This window comes from Pyxicephalus adspersus, chromosome 3, assembly GCF_032062135.1.
Source record: "Pyxicephalus adspersus chromosome 3, UCB_Pads_2.0, whole genome shotgun sequence".
Lineage (NCBI taxonomy): Eukaryota > Metazoa > Chordata > Amphibia > Anura > Pyxicephalidae > Pyxicephalus > Pyxicephalus adspersus.
The window spans coordinates 35,760,962-35,781,051 of NC_092860.1; the positions used below are offsets into that span (position 1 = coordinate 35,760,962).

Consider the following 20,090-nt stretch of genomic DNA (forward strand, 5'->3'; position numbering starts at 1 on the left):
CTTTGCTGACGTTTGTAAAGAAGGAGGAGATCAGAAACAAGCAGCTGATGTGATCTTTATAGACAAGAAAGCTGCTGGAGCTTGTGATTTCTACCCTCTAAAAGCCTGATCTCTACATACAGGAGGTGTGACAAGAATTGGGAAACATTTGTCCCCATTGTGCACGTGAGCTGCATACATTCCTGTGTTCAATGCCTCTCCTCTGCAGATGTAAACATTTCCATAAATCCTTTTACAAGGAGGAATTCAAGAAGCACTATTCAGACTAATCCTTTAGCCTACAAAATGTGTTTCTGTTTAGGTGAAACCAGCAAGCATTGCTATTGGTAAAACTGTATGGGTAACCCAAAAAGACCACATTGCTATTGGGGAGAAGGATAATTCAAACCTAAGCATTTAGTACTTGGTATTAGTATTGAAAAATAGCGTTTGGGTTACTAAATATATATCTTAAACTTACTAAGGGTATTCCACAAATATCTAAGTATTGTTTTTGATTAAAAAAAAAAGCCTGAATTAGATTTAGGAATTTATTTTGAAAAATGTGTAAAGTCATGGGTTTAAAAAAAATATGTAAGCATTACAATTAACAATGGGTGGACCTAATATATGGACCTAATCAAAATATATTTCAGCGTTACTGCTGATATACTGGAGGTGTATGGGTTTGCTGGTAGGAGCATAGTTTTTTTCCAGGCAAAACTGGGCATTTATTGGATCTAGATGCACAGACTAGACCAGGTACTTCTAAATAAACTATAGATTGCTGCAAAGCCCTTCTAAAACCTCTGTACTTGGGTAAGTTTGCCAGTGAAGTATGGGGTATTTCTGGTGACAATATTCTCTGGGAAACAATAGCAAATGGATTTGCTACCCTTTCTGGGGGATTCCTACAACTGAGAAGGGTCAGCTGGTGGTGGAAAGTTGGGTAGGCCATCTAAAGACAATATACATTAGAATATACAAAATACATTAGAAATAAAAGGGGTAAGTCACCCTGTATAATATTAATATATTAATAAATATAGTATTGTAAAATGTAAATGTAAGGAAGTGTGCCATGTAACTACTGTAAACTACAATTGTGTTATTTACAAGAAAACTGCTTTAATGTTGCAATCTGAACTCTACTGCTTACTCGTTCCCGGTTATCTCAACTTGCAGACATCCACGGCAGCAAACAGGCAGTCCAGATAGCTAGTGCCGACACAGGTAAGGATATCAAAGTGAGCCAAATGATTGTTCAATCCATATACTTTGCGCCCAATGTGTATGGTTATGTTTGTGATGGAATAAACTGGATTTTTTTTAAAATGAGTAGGTTTGGTCAGATATAGTCAACAAGAATGCAAACTAGAAGTTCAGACTTCACTTACTGCATGCTTGTTCGGGGTAAATGTATTGTAAGTACTGGATATATTGAGAAGTTTAGAAATGGCAGTTGCTTTTGCACTGCATATGTTCAGTTTATTTTACAAAGTCTGCCTGCTAACTAGCTGCACATCTTATTACCTTCCCCAATTTTATACCTTTTTTTTTTTATATAATCTATAAAATGGTGTTTTTGCAGTACATTACATTTACAGTACATTTTGCATACATGAAAAGGCCTTGTGTATTAGAGACTTTCAAATAAACCCTCTGTAATCAAAATCTGATTTAAATTGTTTTTTTAACTGTCATATTTCTGTGCTAGTTAGAATCTGATTGGCTAGTAAGGGCAGTATAGAAAGTTCTTAGGGAAGGCAGTTTGATGAACAAGGAGCTAACTGTTACATGCTAAGATTTTTAGAGTGCGGGCATTGTTACCATATTCAGAACTAAAAATGTCTTGGCACTATGCCCACACACATGCATGTACAATCACAATGTCTGTTCTATTTTAAACGTAGAGGTGAAGTTTAGCAAGAAGTGTCTGACATTTACTGACCTAATATAGAATGTGATTACTATTGTGCAATATAACAAATAAAAGGCTACCTGCAATAAAAACAAAAAAAAATCAGATTTTCACTTTCGGGAATTCTGGTCCCCCACTGATCTCATTGGTTTGATCCCTTGACCCCTATATTCAGTAGTAGCGTAGGGGTTGGTGAAAGGAATTATTTTTATGGAATTACCAACATATGTCATTTTGTGTTACCCCAATTCTGCTGTTTGCACGGAGACACTTGAAAGGGTCAGGTTGGTGGGGGGGTAATATATAGCACTTCTGCTTATAAATTTGGCCTATCATGAAGAGATTATAAAAGATGCCATTGCTAAAATCATTGTAAAGAATGCTAATTCCCTGGATGTAAAGCTGATCTTTTGGTGTCAGTAGTGTCAGTCACACACATGAAAGCAGCATCCATTTAACTACCGGTATAACAAGTTGTGGGTCAATTAGCCGAACACCTGAGCTGTATCTTCATCAGGTCAGTTATCAGAAGGTATTAATACTACCAGGCAAGCAAGATTTTTCAAAAGCAAGTCAGCAATAGTACATAATCTCTCGGTGAATAGTCCAGTTTAAGGTACCACCTTCTATGTAACCTTTCAAAAACCAAGTCTTATGAATCAAAGGATAGCCATAAGAAATTTTTTTAGTCCTGATAATTGTATGCTGTTAATATCTGTAATATTAGTTTTCAATGTAATTTATATTCATATATATATATATATATATATATATATATATATAAATTATATAATATTTTATTTTTTTAAATATTTAAACAGGTCAATTTGGCCAGCAAAGGTGATAGTAAAAGGGGCTAGGATAAAATATAATGCTGTTTTTTAAGCAATAATTTACTGTTTAAAAGCATCTGTAAACCAGATGGCTATTGTAAACGACCCTAGCAGCACTATAGTTTACCCCAACACTTGTCACTTTGCTGGTGAACCTCTTGTCACGCTCGGAGAGACAGAACCACCAGGGGGCACTATGTATTGCAGGGTGGAGGTGTGAGCCCATAGAAGCGCCAAGGTGCAGAGTATAAGTAACAACCTGGTTTTCTCTAGAGCCTTTACAGGTGGGGGGTATTATGTTGCAGACTGTTGGTTGTTATCCTTGGGCACACCAGGGTGAGCAGAACAGTGCGAGGTACCAATGTGGCGTGCAAAAGAGTAGTAAATAATAGCTGGGGTCGAGGCTGGAAGCAAATAGACAAGGTTAGGAACTGCTCCAGCAGCACTAGGGGGCTTAGCAACAATTTAGAGACACATTGCTCATACGATGAGCACTGTGTCTGAGCCAGCTAAATAATCAGTGACTATCAAGAGGCTATCTTCTAATTGGTGGGAAGGGAGATGCTGATTAAGCTTGTAAGAGCAGGCACACACAGGGTCAGAACTGCCTGCATGTACAAGAGAGAGGATCTGGTACTTTAGAGAGGAGGAGGTTATTGTTACACTTGTACTACATGTAAATATATAGGAACATAAAGGGGTTCAAATATTGTCAATAAAGTCAACGTATTGTTTTGGGGGGAACATTTCAAAAGGTAACCATTTCTTTTCTGTACATTGATAAGATTTTATACTTGATGGTTTACATTCCAGCTGCATTCTTACTAAACGCCAGTAGGTGGCACAGGCAGGCTTGAAAGAATTTACCGAACCATAGCAGAATGAAATAAAATGAGTCAAAATAAATATATCATATAGGCAGTAATCAAGAGCCACTCCATTGGTTTCCTAAAATAAATGGTTTTATCAAAAATATAAATAATGACAAAAATATTGTAATTAGTGTGATAAATGACTTTGTAAGTCACAATACACGGTGACTGCAAGCAGCCTAGTGCAAGTGACGAGGATTGCATATTGAAGAAGGTGTCTGTGATTTAGTGTGAATGGCTGGGGATTAGGCCAATATTAGAAACAAATTTAAACTTTGTATGACCAAGTTCAGTGTTTTATTAAAAAAAAAAAATATAGTAGATTTACATAGATTGAAAATAAAAAACAAAAATCTGTGAGTTTCAACTAATAAACTCTTTTTGCCGCCAACACAGTTTTGAAATAGAGGTAGGAAAGGGAAAATAATGTGTGGTGGAAAAACATTCAGTGTCTCTTACTGTAAATACCTACCTGCTGGTCATTTTTTACTTACAAGTTTAATTCTGTTTTAAAGAGTGAGTTTCAAAGCCAATTTTTTTTGTTTTTAATAGAGTGGGAATGGGTTGGATCCCTGTGTTTTAATTGCTGTGTCCTCATTAATAAAATTCTCTTTTTTTTGTTCCAGACACGCTTCAAAAAATGAATAGACATATTCCTGAAAGGAGAAGAAATGTCACTGTTGACGGCTGGTTCATTAGAAGATATTGCTTAATCAAAATAGGAGTTAGGAGGATAACGTTATGAATTCCTCCTAACCTCTTCCACAGTACCATCAGGGCACATCGCAAGTTTCTAGACTGTCAAATGAAAAAGGTTTCAACTTTCCCAGGAATAGAATACATTTTGTCTAGATTATTTTAAGGGAAAATTAGGTTTATGGGTGCTGTGATTCTTTTGGTACTGCTCTGTTTCTGGAGATTTGAGCAGATAGTAGTGACTATATGAGAATTAGGCTGATGAGATTGCTGTATTTGAGAATTAAGCTGTAGGTACTGCTTTTTAAATAAAATAAAAATAGGCTGACAGTACTGCTTTGAGTATGGAGTTAAGTAAATTGTTAGTAAATTGATCTTACAGTAATGCACTGTATTAGAACTAAGCTGATGGTACTGGCCTTAATGAAATTTGTGCTGATATGTAGGCTCAAAAGCAGTGTTTCTTAACTCCAGAGGTTGCTAGGGGTTCTGTGAACAATTAGTGCCGCTCGGGTCAGGTACTAATGACTCCACTGATCTTTTTGCTATTTGTATGGGTGACATTTTTCTCATTGACCATCAAGCTCTAATGTACTGTGATCTGTGAATATTGTCAGAGGCTCTCCAAAAAAAGGTATTCCAAGGGTTCCCTCATGTTAAAGAGGTTGAGAAAGGCTACTCTAAGATTTGTGTTTATAGTTGAGATATTTGATGGGGCTATTGATGTTCTAGAGAGTTGTTATGACAGTACTGCTTCATATGGATTGAGTGGACAGGATTCCTCTATATGAGATTTGTTGGTTAATTTGTGCTGACAGATGGCTCCTGTACATAAATGTTGCGCCGGTGACCCTGCTCTATAAAAAATTTGCACAAAGCAGGACTGCTGTATAGGTATATGACATTTGCCCCAGCAGGACTGCTCCTCCATGTTACATTTGCCCCAGCCGGTAAGTTGTATGTCAGATTTGTCCTAGCAGGTCTGTGACATTTGCTCTGACAGGACTGCTTCATATTAAGTCCCATATTTGTCCCATTGGAACTGCTCTATGTAAGATTTGTCCTGACAGGACTGCCCTGTTTGCCCCAGCAGGGTCAGCTGTACACAGCGTTTGCCCCAGCAGGGTCTCTTGTGCATGGCATTTGCCCCAGCAGGACAGCTCTATTTGCCCCTGCAGGGCCTGCTGTGCACGACATTTTCCCCTGCAGGGTTTGCTGTGCGTGGTGTTTACCCCAGCTTGGTGCGCTGTGCATGGCGTTTGCCCCAGCAGGGTCCGCTGTGCATGGCATTTGCCCCAGCAGGGTCCGCTGTGCATGGCATTTGCCCCAGCAGGACTGCTCTATTTGCCCCAGGTGCATGGCATTTGCCCCAGCAGGACTGCTCTATTTGCCCCAGCAGGGTCCGCTGTGCATGGCATTTGCCCCAGCAGGACTGCTCTATTTGCCCCTGCAGGGACCGCTGTGCACTGTATTTTCCCCAGCAGGGTCTGCTGTGCACGGTGTTTGCCCCATTAGGACTGCTGTATTTGCCCCTGCAGGGTCTGCTGTGCACGGCATTTTCCCCAGCAGGGTCCGCTTTGTGCTGCATTTGCCCCATCAGAACTGCTCTATTTGTCCCAGCAGGGTCCATTGTGCGCGGCGTTTGCCCCAGCAGGGCTGTTCTGTATGTAAGTTGCCCTGACAGGACTGCTTTATTGGTGAAAGAAGATGATGGTGCTATTTTGCTAGAGGCCTGGACTGATGACATTGAATAAAAGGATCACCATGACTACAACGTCTCTGCTGCCTTCTTGTTAATGTATTTCAGGTCACCTCCTTCCTTTTACAAACAGGTAAATTGTAATAAAATATTTCAATACCGAAAACCGTAAAGAAAAATCTTCCACTTAGAAAATGGTTGTCTTTCACGGTTGTTAATAAAGTTTTTTGTAAAAGAAAAAAACGTGTCTTTTTTCCCCCAGTGTTTTGACTCCACCCTGCTCACATGACCTCCGACCCCTGTGTTTCCATACGACTTCCCGTTCCAAACCACGTGTGCTGGCTGTGTGCTCTGTGGCAGCCTGTGCAGGCGGAGGTTTGGTTGAGGCGGCATGGCGAGCCAGGGGCATTGCCTGCGATTCGAGGGCTGCAATTTCTTCAGGCAGCGGCTTGTGTTATCCACCCTAAGCGGGAGGCCGGTGAAGATTCAGGGGATTCGGGTGAAGGATGAGAGCCCAGGGATCAGGGGTAAGGTGCATGGTGACCGAGCAGTGCTGTGCCAGCTGCGTACAAGGAAATCTCTGTGCTGACATGCGGTGCTTATTTCATCTGCGATACAAAATGTCTGGTGTGTTCTACCAGGATATAATGGATATCCGTCCCATGGCTGTCATCCTCTTCTTGTCAGTGTGTACATCAATAATAAGTTGTCTGATCTGCTACAAAGATAAAATATAAAGCATCCAGAGATGTCTGCCTATACATACCTGATATTTGCACAGCCCTGTCACATAGCACAGCCAGGTATATGAAAGGAACACAATACCATATGGTTAAATTGGACCTCCAGGGTTAATACACTACATTATTAATATTTATATAGCACCAACATATTATGCGGCGCTGTACATATAAATAGGGGTTGCAAATGACAGACGAATACAGACAGTGATACAGGAGGAGAGGACCCTGCCCCGAAGAGCTTACAGTCTAGGAGGTGGGGAAATTACCATGTTTGAATAGATCTGTTCTGTATATATGTGTAGTAGGCACCGTATGATCCCGCCATGTGTAGCCTGTATTTCTGCTGCTCTCTGATCCCCATCTTCTGTTCCCTGAATATAAAAATGCCATCACACTGGCATCTATAGCCCTGTATGCCACATGGAAAGGTTTGTGGTCATGTGACTGCATAGAAATCTAGAATATGAAGATCCAGGGAGTGTGAGGAATTAGTGAAATGTTAAAGATGGGTTGTGTACCTTTGCAATCTACTGTAAAATCTAAAATTTTTCTTCTTACTAGATGTGGTGGCTGCATTTTCTCTATAGGCTATTTTTATGGTAACAGGTCGCTGCTAGGGTGACAACATCCTCTCACTTACTGTATATGTGGAAGGACTGTATTGTCACCCCAGATTTCTAATAGTGCTGATAGGGAAGAAAAAAATCAACACAGAATTTCTCTTTTCCTTAGTTTCATCATACTCAACTGTATCAATATTTTATTACCGTTCTATTACTCCTACAGAGGTATTTGGTTTGTTCATACCCTAGCAACTAAACTTCCCAAGATTTTCTCAAGGATTTAAATGGTCTTTATAGGCTTCCAACATTGTAACCCACCCAGCAGCAGACTCTTCATTTGGTTGGCATCCTCTTGCTGGCTTCTGCACATGGAAGTGACATCAGATCATCATGATAAATACAGGAAATCATTGTACAGGTAGGCTCCGGGTTACATAGGAGATAGGGACTGTAGGTTTGTTCTTAAGCTGAATTTGTATGTAAGTCGGAACAGGTACATTATTTTAATAAATGCAATTAGGACAGATGTTTGTCTGAACATAATATTAGGCAGTGTGTAGTCAGTTACTGTATAAAATCCAAGCTGTGAGTTTATCACAAACAAAGCAAAAAAAAAAAAAAAACGGCAAAGTTCGTCTTGGTCATTAAAGAGTTACAAGACCTTGCGGAAGAGCAGCCTCTGTCCTGCACACCAGCAGGGAAGCCCTGTTCAGGTGCCCTTAACTCGGGGACTACCTGTATCTGAATGTCCCAAACCTGACTGGAGAGAGCAGTTACCTTGAATAAGTTTTGCTGGCCAACCATGTCATTGGATGAATCTGTCACCTGGAGTTCGTCCTTCTGGCCAGCCGTGTCAGGGAAAACACAGTCACGATGTGAGCGGTGGTCCACAGAAAACCTTGGACATTATTTGCTTTTTTTATCTTTTATTATTAATAAAACAAAAATAATATTCTAACAAATTCTTATATTCTGAATGACAATTTTGGCCTTTATTACACTAGATACACAAACTTTACTAGAGATGGAAAAACAAGGAAAGTGCAGCGTGGCGTCCTGGCCAAATATATAGGGAAGGAATCTGTTAAATGAATTTACCTGGCCAGACATATAACCCGTATGATAATGCACGACCTATTTAAAGCCAACAAAAATTGTTGACACAAGCCCTAAAGTGTAATGGCAGATTGCCACAAGAGCCGAAACAATACACAGGTCATATTTATAGTGCAGTGTATAATTATTTTCAGTAATGTCAGTCTTCTCCAGAGCTGTGGTGTCTGTGTTCAAGGCAATTATTTTGTAGCTGAAATCAACAAAAATGTAACTGACTCCAGCTCTGACTCTGCATTCTTGGACTCCTTAAACCCATGCCTTCCAGGTTAGTGCTGCTTGATGTTCTTTCTCATCAACTATTCAGCAGTTAATTAACTGTGTCAATACATCTTCATTTTGAATGTAGTTTCTTAAATGTACATATGTGACTCTGCTTCTTTGTAAAAATTTTTTGCCAATAAATGATGCCCTTAATGATGGAGCAGCTTACCTCCAGGTCTATCCAGCCCCTGGATCTGACATGAACATCCCCTCTACCAATGGAGGGTTTTCTGATGAGCCACCCACACAGAGACCGGCTAGAGGTCTCACGGCACGGTGCAACTCTGTCGTTCTCCCCCTCACCTCTTCATAGAACAGAACTGTACTATGTAAAGCACTCGTTCATACATCGTGCAGTCGATTGTTGTTGGAAGGATCCTTTCCAAAGACAATTATTGCACGTGTGTAGTTAGCCTTTGGGTGTCACATGAACACAAATGATTGACCTCTCTACAGACTGAATTCATACATATGTGGAAATTAGCTGTCTTGCAGAATGCAAGCACATTTGGCTCATGCAATACATGTTTTGTCTACCACTTATGTGTGCTGTATTCACTTACCAATCTGATTGCTTTGTTCTATTATTTGGGCATAGCTGGGCTCTAAGTCAGTTTCTGATTTTGGGTGTTATTTGATGTTTAAATTTATTTACACACTGCACTAAAAGCTAATATCTCTAATAAAAATGCATTTATTTAAAGAGAAACTAAAGTGAAACAAAAGATACACTTACCTTCAATCTCGCAGGGCAGTCCTGTATCGGGTCCCGCGTAGTCCCAGAGCGCCGAACTCCGCCATCTTCGTCCGGATTCTTCATCCTACGTCACCCGACCGAGGCACAAGATTGGGGACGTAGGATGAAAAAAAAAATTGGTGATCTCGCTGGGCATGTATGAGATTGGCAAATTCTGTGCATGCCTGAAATGCTCTGGGATGCGCAGAAGGAGTGCCCAAGAGCCTTCCGGGATGCCTGATATAGGTATCCCGGGAGGCTTTGCACCCCCATTTATTCTCAACCGCCCAGGCAGACGAGAATTGGGGGTTGGTGCTGAACCCCCTTTTTTTTTTTTTTTGTTTGTATGTTGCACCTAAAAAGGGTGTTGTCCACCTTTTTATGTAAAGTGAAAATTCTGAGTTTAGGTATGCTTTAAGTAGACAGTAAGGACACAACTGAACATGTGAATGGTGTTGGAATGGTTTGTTGGTACAGAATTATTTGATTTGGTTTCATGTGAAAAAGCAAAGTCCACACATAAAGAAGGGGGTTAGGGTGCAAGCCAATAAGCTAATCACACTTGGGCTTTAGGGTGCTGTTAGTGATTCCTGGTAGGGTTTTGAGGTTAGGATAGACAAGAACACCAAATGTAGAGACAGGAAGTGATTGAACCATTTTTTGGGAGGTTTTATGGCCCGTGCTTAGTAATAAAAAGAACCCCCCCCCATGCATACTGTAATGCAGTATCAATGGGGAAACATTTTTTCTTCTGTGTTCATTGAGCATTCCAAATACCTGCACTGATGTATTGAAAGACAGTCATACTATTTATATAGGTCTATTTGGAAAGTGGATTGATTTAAACTGGCATCTAAAATGTGATGTAAATTTAACTTCAGTTTACTCATTTATAATGTGTTTTTTATTTTTGTTTTGTTTACATATAGATTTTGAAGCAAGCTTTATTAGACTTATGGACAAAATAACCAATGGTACAAGAATCGAGATCAATGAGACTGGTAAGTGTAGTTTTTAAATATTTTGCAATTTAGTTAGCGTGTCCTTTTATTTCTGAGGCCAGCTTGTAATCTTCAAACTGTTCCCACCCAATATGTCCTTCCAAATGGCTTATACAGGAGCTGGTAACCACACCCACAATTCCTGATTCCTGGTGCTCGTTATTGAGCTAGTGGAAGGGCTAGCATTCCCTTTACAGATCTGGCTTGAAGTCTGTTTTTTTTTGTTTTGTGTTTCCATGTCATAGGCGTACTTTGTAAGGACAAAAAATGTCACTGTAATTGAATACTTTATGCAGGTTTGTAAGACACCCAACTCCAAACAAATGTTTTCTTTTTGGCTTAAAAATAGTAGTAAAGGGTTTGTACGACTGTGAGTTTTATATTTCTTCTCTGTCCCTTTTGGGAAGCTTTTCAAAGAGAGGAGAAAGGGCAAATCTATCCAATAGACACAAAAACAGCAGTAAAAACACATTTTGTTGTAGAGGTGGAGTGGTTTCGAGGGGGTGCTAAGAAGTTTCTGGCTTTGCTCAGAAAGAGGAGGGCCAGAGTTATGGTGGGGTTGTCAAACTCTGGCCCTCGGGCCAAATCTGGCCCACAACATCCTTTTTTGGCCCCCAAACGAATCCTAAATATGGATTGCAGCTGGCCTGCTGCTACTACAATTCCTAGCATCACTTGCGTCTGTAGATCAGCGGCCTCTCTGCCTATGCGTGGCCCCACATTGAACTGTTTTATAGAGACAGGGAGTTGTAGTAGCGGTGCTATTTCAGTGAAGAGGGAGTTCCAGCCACTCATAACATTAAGCCCCGCATTGGAATGTTTTCTTGGGTACATATACCACCGACTGATATCCCGTGCTCTACAAATCAGGTTTTCTGTGTACTAATATTTTTAGTACATATGTTTTTTATGGTGAAATGCATCTGATTACATTGGCATGGAGACATTTGGTTTAAGATAAACCATGTACAATGGCATGGTGACAGTTTAGTTTATAATCCAAATAGTTAGGAATTGTAGTGTTCACTGTGCAGGTTTTGAAAAATGTAACTTATTTTACCTTATGACTTTTTAACTAGCTTCTGCTATATGATTCTCAGGCCCTTACGAATTAAAGTAAGAAAATCCAAAATTTGTCAAACTTAAAAAGAAACTAGCCGATAAACTAGATCATTGTTTCTCAACTAGGGTTCTGTGGAACCCCAGGGTTCCCCCAGATGTTGCCTGGGCTTCCTGGCTAATCTGTAAGGGTTCCTACTAACCATTAGTGTAAGAGGCATTCTTCCCACTGGCCACCACACTAAAGTACTGTGAGTTTTGGACATAGTATTTAAAACAGGGTTTCCTGAGGATCTGAAAGTTATTTCAATGGTCCCCTCCATGGTAAAGGTTAATAAACGCTGACCTAGATGTTTTTATTCACATAATTTGTCTGTTTTTCTGAAAATAGAAACATTTAAGTTTCTCCTGTCTTGTTCCATTTAGCTAAGCAGACATTCTGTCTTGTACTTTCTTTCTGTCTTGTACATTCTTGTACTCTCATTGGGTCTACAAAGGACTGGTGGGAATTTAATTCCCACTTTTTTAGCCCTTTTTCTGGAATTTTTAGAAAACCGTAAAACATATCTCTAATATAAAAGGTTAACCTGTTTCGAAAACACTAAGGGACAAAGTCCAATCACACAGCTAAAAGTTTTTGTGAGCTGTTAAATAAAAGAAAAAAAAGTGTTTATTGTTCTGCTTATGCAAGAGGGCAGTGCGTGGGATGAGTTAAACATATTTGTTGAAAGATACATCCAACATATATATTATGGATATCGGGATGCAGTAAATAGTGTACCTGCTAATGCAAAGATTTTGCTCCTGATTAATAAAAATCAAGTTAGTTATCAAGGTTTTTAACACGCTTTTGTTGTTCTTGCTTTTACAATATAGTATTGAATTCTAGTATTTGGTTTTCATCACCGTGGGATTTTGTAATGTTTTTCTCATTCTCACTATTAAATGTTACTTGTCTGACAAGTATCCACAAGACTAAAAATGTTTTGTTTTGAAGTGAAATGTTGTGCAATCCTGGTATGCAATTTTGGCAATCGGCTATCCATAAAAACAAAAAGCTTTTAAAATACCCTGGATCAAAAACTAAACCAGAAGAGGGATTGCTTAGTACACAGGCATATGGGAAAATCTGGATTCACTATTCATAAACCATGTCAGAACAAATATTTTACCAGAATTCAAGAATTGGTGATATATACAGTTCATCTTCTGTAAAGTGAAGAATACATATTTTGTCACAGCTGTAAAAGTCAAAACATAAAGTCCATTTCTGTTCTTGCAGTGTTACTTTTTTCTTCAGGTTTAGCAGCCCAGTGTTGACACACATTAGCCATGCTAGGCAGTCTGAATATTTAGAGAATGAGATTATTTGTCCCGCATGGCTTTTTACTGTTTTACCCAACACAGTAAATTAGAATTCTTTTGTGAATTTCATGTTTTTTGTTGCATAAATACAAAACATCTTAGTTATATTTTGCAATTGTAGCAGGCAATGCTAGTTTGATAGTGTTTTATACACACATTTTGTTTTTCTTTAAACTGTTATGGCTTTTTAAAATCCACCCCCTTTTATACAAAGTTGTGTATATGCAATCCCAAGTATAAATTGGGACGTGTCTTATTTTGGATGTATATCAAATCCACTCGGATGGATGTGCGTTAATATTGCCATGTACATTTGTGACTGCTTTTTTATTAAATAAGTAGTAATTGATTGAAAACTTTGCATATAAACATTGGAAAAATCTATAATGTGTCATGTTTTGTTCTAATAATATAGACTATATTGATGCATGGCCCTAGTTTGTAACCATTTTCTCTTTCTATAAGGTACATCATTGTACTATCAACCAGGTCTTCTCTTCGGTGGAACTTTAGAACATGATTGCAACGTCCAGCGTTCAGTTGGCTACTATTTGGAAAGTCTCCTCTGCCTTGCCCCATTCATGAAACATCCATTAAGAATTACACTTCGGGGAGTTACTAATGATCAGATGGATCCTTCGGTAAGATCATAACCCCTGGATAGAAACTCTTCATTGTTTTATTAGATTTTATAAATACCCCACAGTTGTTGAGTTTCTGTTAAAAAAAATGTATAGTGATTGTGTATTTATTGAAAAGTCTGTCCCAAATATTGTACCAACCATTATTCTGGTGCAAAATGCATGCTAGTGACAACTAAATATATATATTTTTTTTATTAAAAGGTGGATGTGCTTAAAGCCACCGCTATTCCTTTGCTGAAAAAGTTTGGTGTAGATGGTGAACATTTTGAAATCAAGGTAAGGTTTCACATTGCATGGGGTGCCCATAATCCTAAAAGAAGGCATAGGAACATCTCTTGCAGTATTTTCACAGTTAACTAGGGCTCCAGGCAAAATATTTTTCAGTAGTTTTTAGTAGAGCAATAAATGACCTTATATTATTTATTTTTGCTGTGTCTGTTAGGCATTGTTGATGTAATTATTTTTTGGAAGACACTGACAGCTTTATAAATCACTTTTTATAGTAGATTGTGGAAGAGTCTTTGTCTCTTTTCACACATCATTTGTGAGTCGTAGGGCAGTGAATGCTGACAAATGCTGTGGTTCTATGTTGTATACCACAATAGGGTATATTATCCCACTTTTTGGTGTCTTTAACATTTTTACTGTCGCAGCCCTTTCATGCAGTCTCCTTAGGCTCTCCTTCATTTTAAGCAAATACCAGCTGTATTTTTAAAGTGGTGGACTAGACAGAAAAGATGCAGGTGTATTTCCTATTAAAACAGTTTTTTCCTAAATTTGGATGAAGTGGTAAAGATATTAGTCATTCTTAGGTTAACCCAAAACCGTAAGGTTTTTTGCACTACTACATTGTAGAGATTTACCCTCATTTTCTTTCTTGCTGACAGTGTTCTATTACTCAAACACTGGGGAAAATTCAACAACACAAAAATAAAAATGCTTTAGTAAAGTAGGAGTAGTACCTGTATTAGATTTGTATGTCTGTTCCTGTTGTGGAATATACCTTGCTTTCTAGTATGGTAAAATGGTTGTATCTGCAGGACAGAAAGTGGGGGTAAACCCAGATAACCGTAAAAACTGGGTATGGGTTCTGAAGGGCAGATTCTGCAGCCTAATGACCTAGCTCCTGTCAATTGTGGGAAAGTATGCCAGTGTCTTATTTTTGTGTACTTTATTTACATTTATTTAAAATTTGGCATTGCTCTATGCTGCATTTTCTCACTTGCAAGCAATTTTTATTTATCTTCAACTTTTAAGTCCAGCAGAAACCTACTGATCTAAAAAATAGGCAAAGGTGGAGCTGATTTCACTTATCGCTCAATCCTACTGTAAAAAGGCCCCTCATAACCAAAATACACTCCAGTTACCATACTAGTTGATCGCTTGTCATGTATAGAGAAGGAGACACAGAACATGAAAATAACAGATGAACAGTGGCTTGAGGCACTGTACAGGACACCATAATTGTTTATATTCCCTCTCAAATATTTACCCAGTTATTCCTGATATACAATATCGAGAGTTAATCTTGAAATATTCTTCCCTATGCCCTAGATGTACCTCAAGCCAGGGGGATATTTCCTGTATGTTTATATAAGCACTACAGTTGTACATGGTATTCATTTGATTTCTAACTACAGTGTGTACCTGAGTAGTTTTCTGTTTGCCTTGTTTTGCTTTGTGTAACAGAAAAAAAATGTGTTTTTTTTTTTTTTTTTTTTTTTTTTTTTTTTTTTTTTAAAAAGAAGGATGTGTTTTTACTTATAATGCCTATGTAATGTCTGCAGAAGTTTTGTTGTATGGCTAATGCTTCATTTTGCTGTTTTTGTAGATTCTGAAAAGAGGAATGCCTCCTGGAGGCGGAGGGGAAATCATCTTTTCCTGTCCCACAAGAAAGGTTCTGAGACCTGTTCTTTTGACGGATCCAGGCAAAATAAAGCGTATCCGAGGAGTAGCGTATCCTTTTTTCTAGTAACTTTTTCATGGTTTTACCATATTTCTATACCCTATTGGCAGCAAACATGTATGCCTCTGAGAGACGACACCCCCTTCACCTATTTAGCATAAACGCATAACAGCTGTACAGTATAAAAGCTGAAAAACGTAATAGTAGTGCATTGCATCATTGCATTCCACAATTTATGGGTTGACATGGTATAGTGCAACTGGGAAGGACATGTGTATTTTGCCTAGCTACCATGCATATGGTGTTTTGTTGGAAAAATGCAGCTTGTGTGTTCATTTGAGTTGCCTTAACACAATGCACAAAAATAAGTGCATGAACTGGCCTTAAATTTGTGTTTACTGCTGATAATATTTTATATTTTCGCTGTGTGTAATTTTTTGTAAATTTGAACCCACGAGGAAAATGCTTGTATATTGCATCCTACCAGTGATTAGATGTGGTGGCTGCATTTGTATTCTTTTTTTAGGGCACATATAGAAAAATATCTGTTGATCCTAACAGAAATCCATACAATGTCCTTTTAATTTTCTGTGCACCAAAACTGAAATCTCCAACAGTTATCATCCTTTCCCTTTGTTACTCAACCTCAATGTGGTGGAGAGGGTAAAGTGTTCTATTGTCCTGTACTACACGTGTCCTTGAATATTAGCACTGCCTTCAGAGATGTAACTTGGTGATTTGAGTGTTTTCATACAAGGACCAGAGATTATGGATATAGGATCTCCAAGTGGGGAAAATACTTAAAAGAAAAAGAAAATGTGCCACCACATCGAAAGACTAGTAAGCTGAGACATATTACATTTTTGTTCTTTGGTTAAGATATGCTCAAATGAGAATCAGAACTTTTCTAAAAAGTGGGTTTATCCTTTGATAAACTTGTGAGTTACAGGGTTTTTCTGTGTAGTCCCCAAGTAAATAATTGAGGGAAGAATAAAGCTTTCTGTTCTACAACAGAAAATAACTGCAAATATGTAACTCCCTTTAGGGTGGAGATGGAAATCCCTGATTTTATTTTCATGCTTGAAGTATTAATGACACATGAAAGCATTGTTTGGTTATGTGAGCAGCTGTGTGTTATACAGACCTGTTTCCTTAGCTTTGCATGGAAGGGAGCCTGGATTTCCAGATTTTTTGTGTTTGTGTGTTGCTGGCTCCTTGACACTTGCCTTACAGCTATTCAGTTCGAGTCTCTCCACAAATTGGTAATCGAATTGTGGAATCAGCTAGAAGTGTTCTAAATCGATTTCTTCCAGATATTTATATACACACAGATCATCTAAAAGGAGCAAATTCTGGGAAGTAAGTATTTCTAAATTTATTCTTGACCTGCTTTCATAAAGCCCATGGTTTCGTTATTTGGCATGGATTGATATGTGGAACGATATAGCATATTTAAAGCAACTATTCACAAAAATTCTCAAAGCTGCCAGGGTCTATCTGTATGTCTCCTGTACTTTCTGACATTTGGTTTAGAGAGACATGCCGTGTATGTATTGATGGTAGAGCTGGTGCTATGTATATCATCATTTCTTAGATCCTTTCTTCTTCTTGTTCTTTGGAATACCTATATATTTTTTTTTTTTTGTCTCAATCTTCTTGTTTCCAGGTCTCCTGGATTTGGTTTATCATTAGTGGCAGAAACAACAGAAGGCTACTTTCTTAGTGCCGAACTTGCATCAAACCCCCAGGGACAGGGTTCTGTTGTGTTACCCGAAGATCTAGGGAAGAACTGTGCTAAGCTGCTCTTGGAAGAAATATACAGAGTAAGTGCATCTGGTTGTCTGTGATTAGGATTTTTTAAAAAGGTTTTGAACACTCCGTTTTTCTTTGCACCAACAAACAAAAGGCACCTTGACGAAAATAAAAAATTGTACAAAAGGTTTGTATCAGGGTAAGGGCATATTCACTTCTGTGCTTTCTGTAACATATGCATTTTGATTGCAGTTTAAATTGTGTATTATAATTTGTTTTATACATTTATTTTGTTGATGGGCAAAATTTCCAGGCAATGCGTGATGGTGCTTCCAAAAAACAGTATATAAAAACCTTTCCATGTGTCGTAATAGCCTCAATAGGTCTAATAAAGTCTATCAAGTGGCTCAAAAAAAAAAAAAAAAAAAAAAGAGCGACAGATATGTGGAAAGTCACTAATGGAACTAAACCCCACTATATTCTCCTGTCCCTGTTCTGTCATAGTGCAATTCCATCTTTCCTCGCTCCTTCAATCTCTGGCCATCTTTATTGGCTGTGGTGGTATGAAGTAACTCTTGTGCATTCATTCCTGTCAAGTGTAGGGTTAGCCAGGATTGACCGTTTTAACCATTCAATGGCGCAAACAGGTAGGAAGTATTATTGCAGAAAGGACATTACCTGTTCTGTTCTGCATTAATGCTCTTGTCGGATCCAACATTAAGTTCTTCTTTAAGTAACATAACTATACATTACACAAGTTTTGAAGTACAGTACACTGTAATGTGTGAGTTCTAATGCTGCTGTGTGAACAGGTTTAAATGATGGTTAAACCTCACTCGGGTGTGTAAAGCATCTTTCTGAACAGAACACGATTTGTAAATTCTAAAATAGTAGGTATTATCTCTGATAATATATATTTTTTTAATCTTGTCATTATATCTTAACATTTTTGAGACCATTCCGCAATTTTTTAATGGAACGTACTAATGTTACTGTTATGGCAGTCCACTCATTTTGCAAGGGCTGCCAATACATTCTCTTACAAGCAAAATCTCACCTGACCCATTTTTAAGATTGCAACACAAGGTAGTGCTTTTCCTTGTGCACATCAAGGCACCTAATATAGATCTGTTTAATTTGTCTCTTTATCCCTTTGAAAAAGTTCCACAAAGTCCTGTTGATCCTCCCGTGCAGACTATGTAGTATTTTAGTTTACTAGTCTACTAATTGTCTACTACAATTTTTTTCTGTTTTTAGAACCATACTTTTTAGTTCACTTTTAAATGTATCATTCTCAAATTTGATGAATCCACCACGTAGTGTGTACATTTTTAAAGAACTAAAAATAAGTTGATAAGAAATGCTTTCTATATAAGAATACAGCAGTCGTAACACATTTATGATCATGGTGTTGTTTCTCGAAGGTAATCTGTATGTCAGTGTTTCTATTCCACATGATTGTTATACCAGTAGAAAAGAAAAAAAAAATAGATTTGGCAGATATAAAGGTTAGATTTGCCTGTGTACATCATACCAGGTTTGCAAAGATCTGGGCACTGGTTGTGTTGTTCAGCTCAGGGGGGGAGGGACTTGCAGAGTAATGCTGAACTAGATGTGTACTGACTGGTCTTGGACACAGACTCTGTATTACTTTCCAAATGTCAGCATCTACTTGGATTCCTATACTAGTGTCAATTGCAAGGCTTTGTTTTCCTGGCTTTATTCCGGCATCAGTTTGCCATGTTGTTTTTGTCCAGTATTTGGTATTTTTCAACTCTCCTATTACAGTGGTTAATAAATAAATCTTTACTGATATATAGGCATACTTGGGTATAACATTTAAGTATATTTTTTAATGGTATCGTGAGGCAGAGTTACAGAGGCTGATTGTCTTATTGAAACAGTTTGAAATTTAAATTCATTTTCTATCCTGCACTAGAAACATGGCTTCTACAGTCTCATTGCTCTGTTGCAGCCTTGTAGGAATTAATAACTGTGCAATAATTAATTTGTATGAAAACCCTTACACTTCTGTACTTAACTTCTGTTATGCTATCTTTTTATTTGTTTAGTACAGCCTTAATACAGGTAGTCCCTGGGTTACATACAAGATAGGGACTTTAGGTTTGTTCTTAAGTTGAATTTGTATGTAAGTTGGAACAGGTACATTTTTTTAATGAATGCAATTAGGACAGATGTCCTATTTGGCAGCATTCTGTCAGTTACTGTATAAAATCCTCACTGTGAGTTAATCACAAACAAAGAAAAAATCTTTATGGAGCCTAGACATTCATTAACTTCTGGAGCAAGCTGTGCTTTGATAAGCAAAAAAACAACTTTTGTCTTGGTCATTAAAGTGTTACAACCAAAAGACTTCTTCTGCAAGTCATGCACACTGCCCCCTCCCCCATCAAGCCTCTGTCCTGCACTATCTAGAAGTTGTCCCTATGTCAGATGTCCTTAATTCTGGGAATACCTGTAGCTGATATTATTTTTCAGCCAAAACATGATTTCACATGTATTGTGTTTGATTAACAAGCTGCCTAAATTAAAGTGATGTCTTTATTATCCATAACATCCACAACAGCTACTGGAAAGATACCTATACCAATATGGCCGGAGGATTGTCTTTTTTTATTGGCATCATTTCCAGTAAATGGTGATCATATCCTGGGCCGTAGTCACTAGTGCATTTTGAGCATGTTATCCTGTAAGCCTAATCTTTCTTTGCTACAATGCTGCCGTTTCCAGAGGTATAGAAGTTGGACAGTATCAGCCAGACAACAGCTTGGTGTGATAAGTAGAGTAGTGACAGGGTGAACAGAATGATCACGATCAAGTAATTTATATATCACCTGTGACTCTTGGCACGCATGTGCGCTCTTGGCATGCCTGTGTTTATATCAGAAAAACTAGTCTGAAAGCTACATGGAGACAGCAAAGA

At 38.2% G+C, this 20,090-nt stretch overlaps 1 protein-coding gene across 1 annotated transcript in view; it reads left to right on the forward strand.

The window, feature by feature from the left end:
• Window positions 1-6,318: 6,318 nt before the first annotated feature.
• Window positions 6,319-20,090, forward strand: part of RCL1 (RNA terminal phosphate cyclase like 1) — a 21,423-nt gene continuing 7,651 nt past the window's right edge. The window contains exons 1-7 of the mRNA XM_072404219.1: window positions 6,319-6,527; window positions 10,349-10,420; window positions 13,310-13,485; window positions 13,690-13,764; window positions 15,320-15,444; window positions 16,628-16,753; window positions 17,061-17,217. Coding sequence (XP_072260320.1) covers window positions 6,392-6,527; window positions 10,349-10,420; window positions 13,310-13,485; window positions 13,690-13,764; window positions 15,320-15,444; window positions 16,628-16,753; window positions 17,061-17,217 — 867 coding nt within the window. The 5' untranslated portion in view covers window positions 6,319-6,391. The remainder of the gene's footprint in view (window positions 6,528-10,348; window positions 10,421-13,309; window positions 13,486-13,689; window positions 13,765-15,319; window positions 15,445-16,627; window positions 16,754-17,060; window positions 17,218-20,090) is intronic.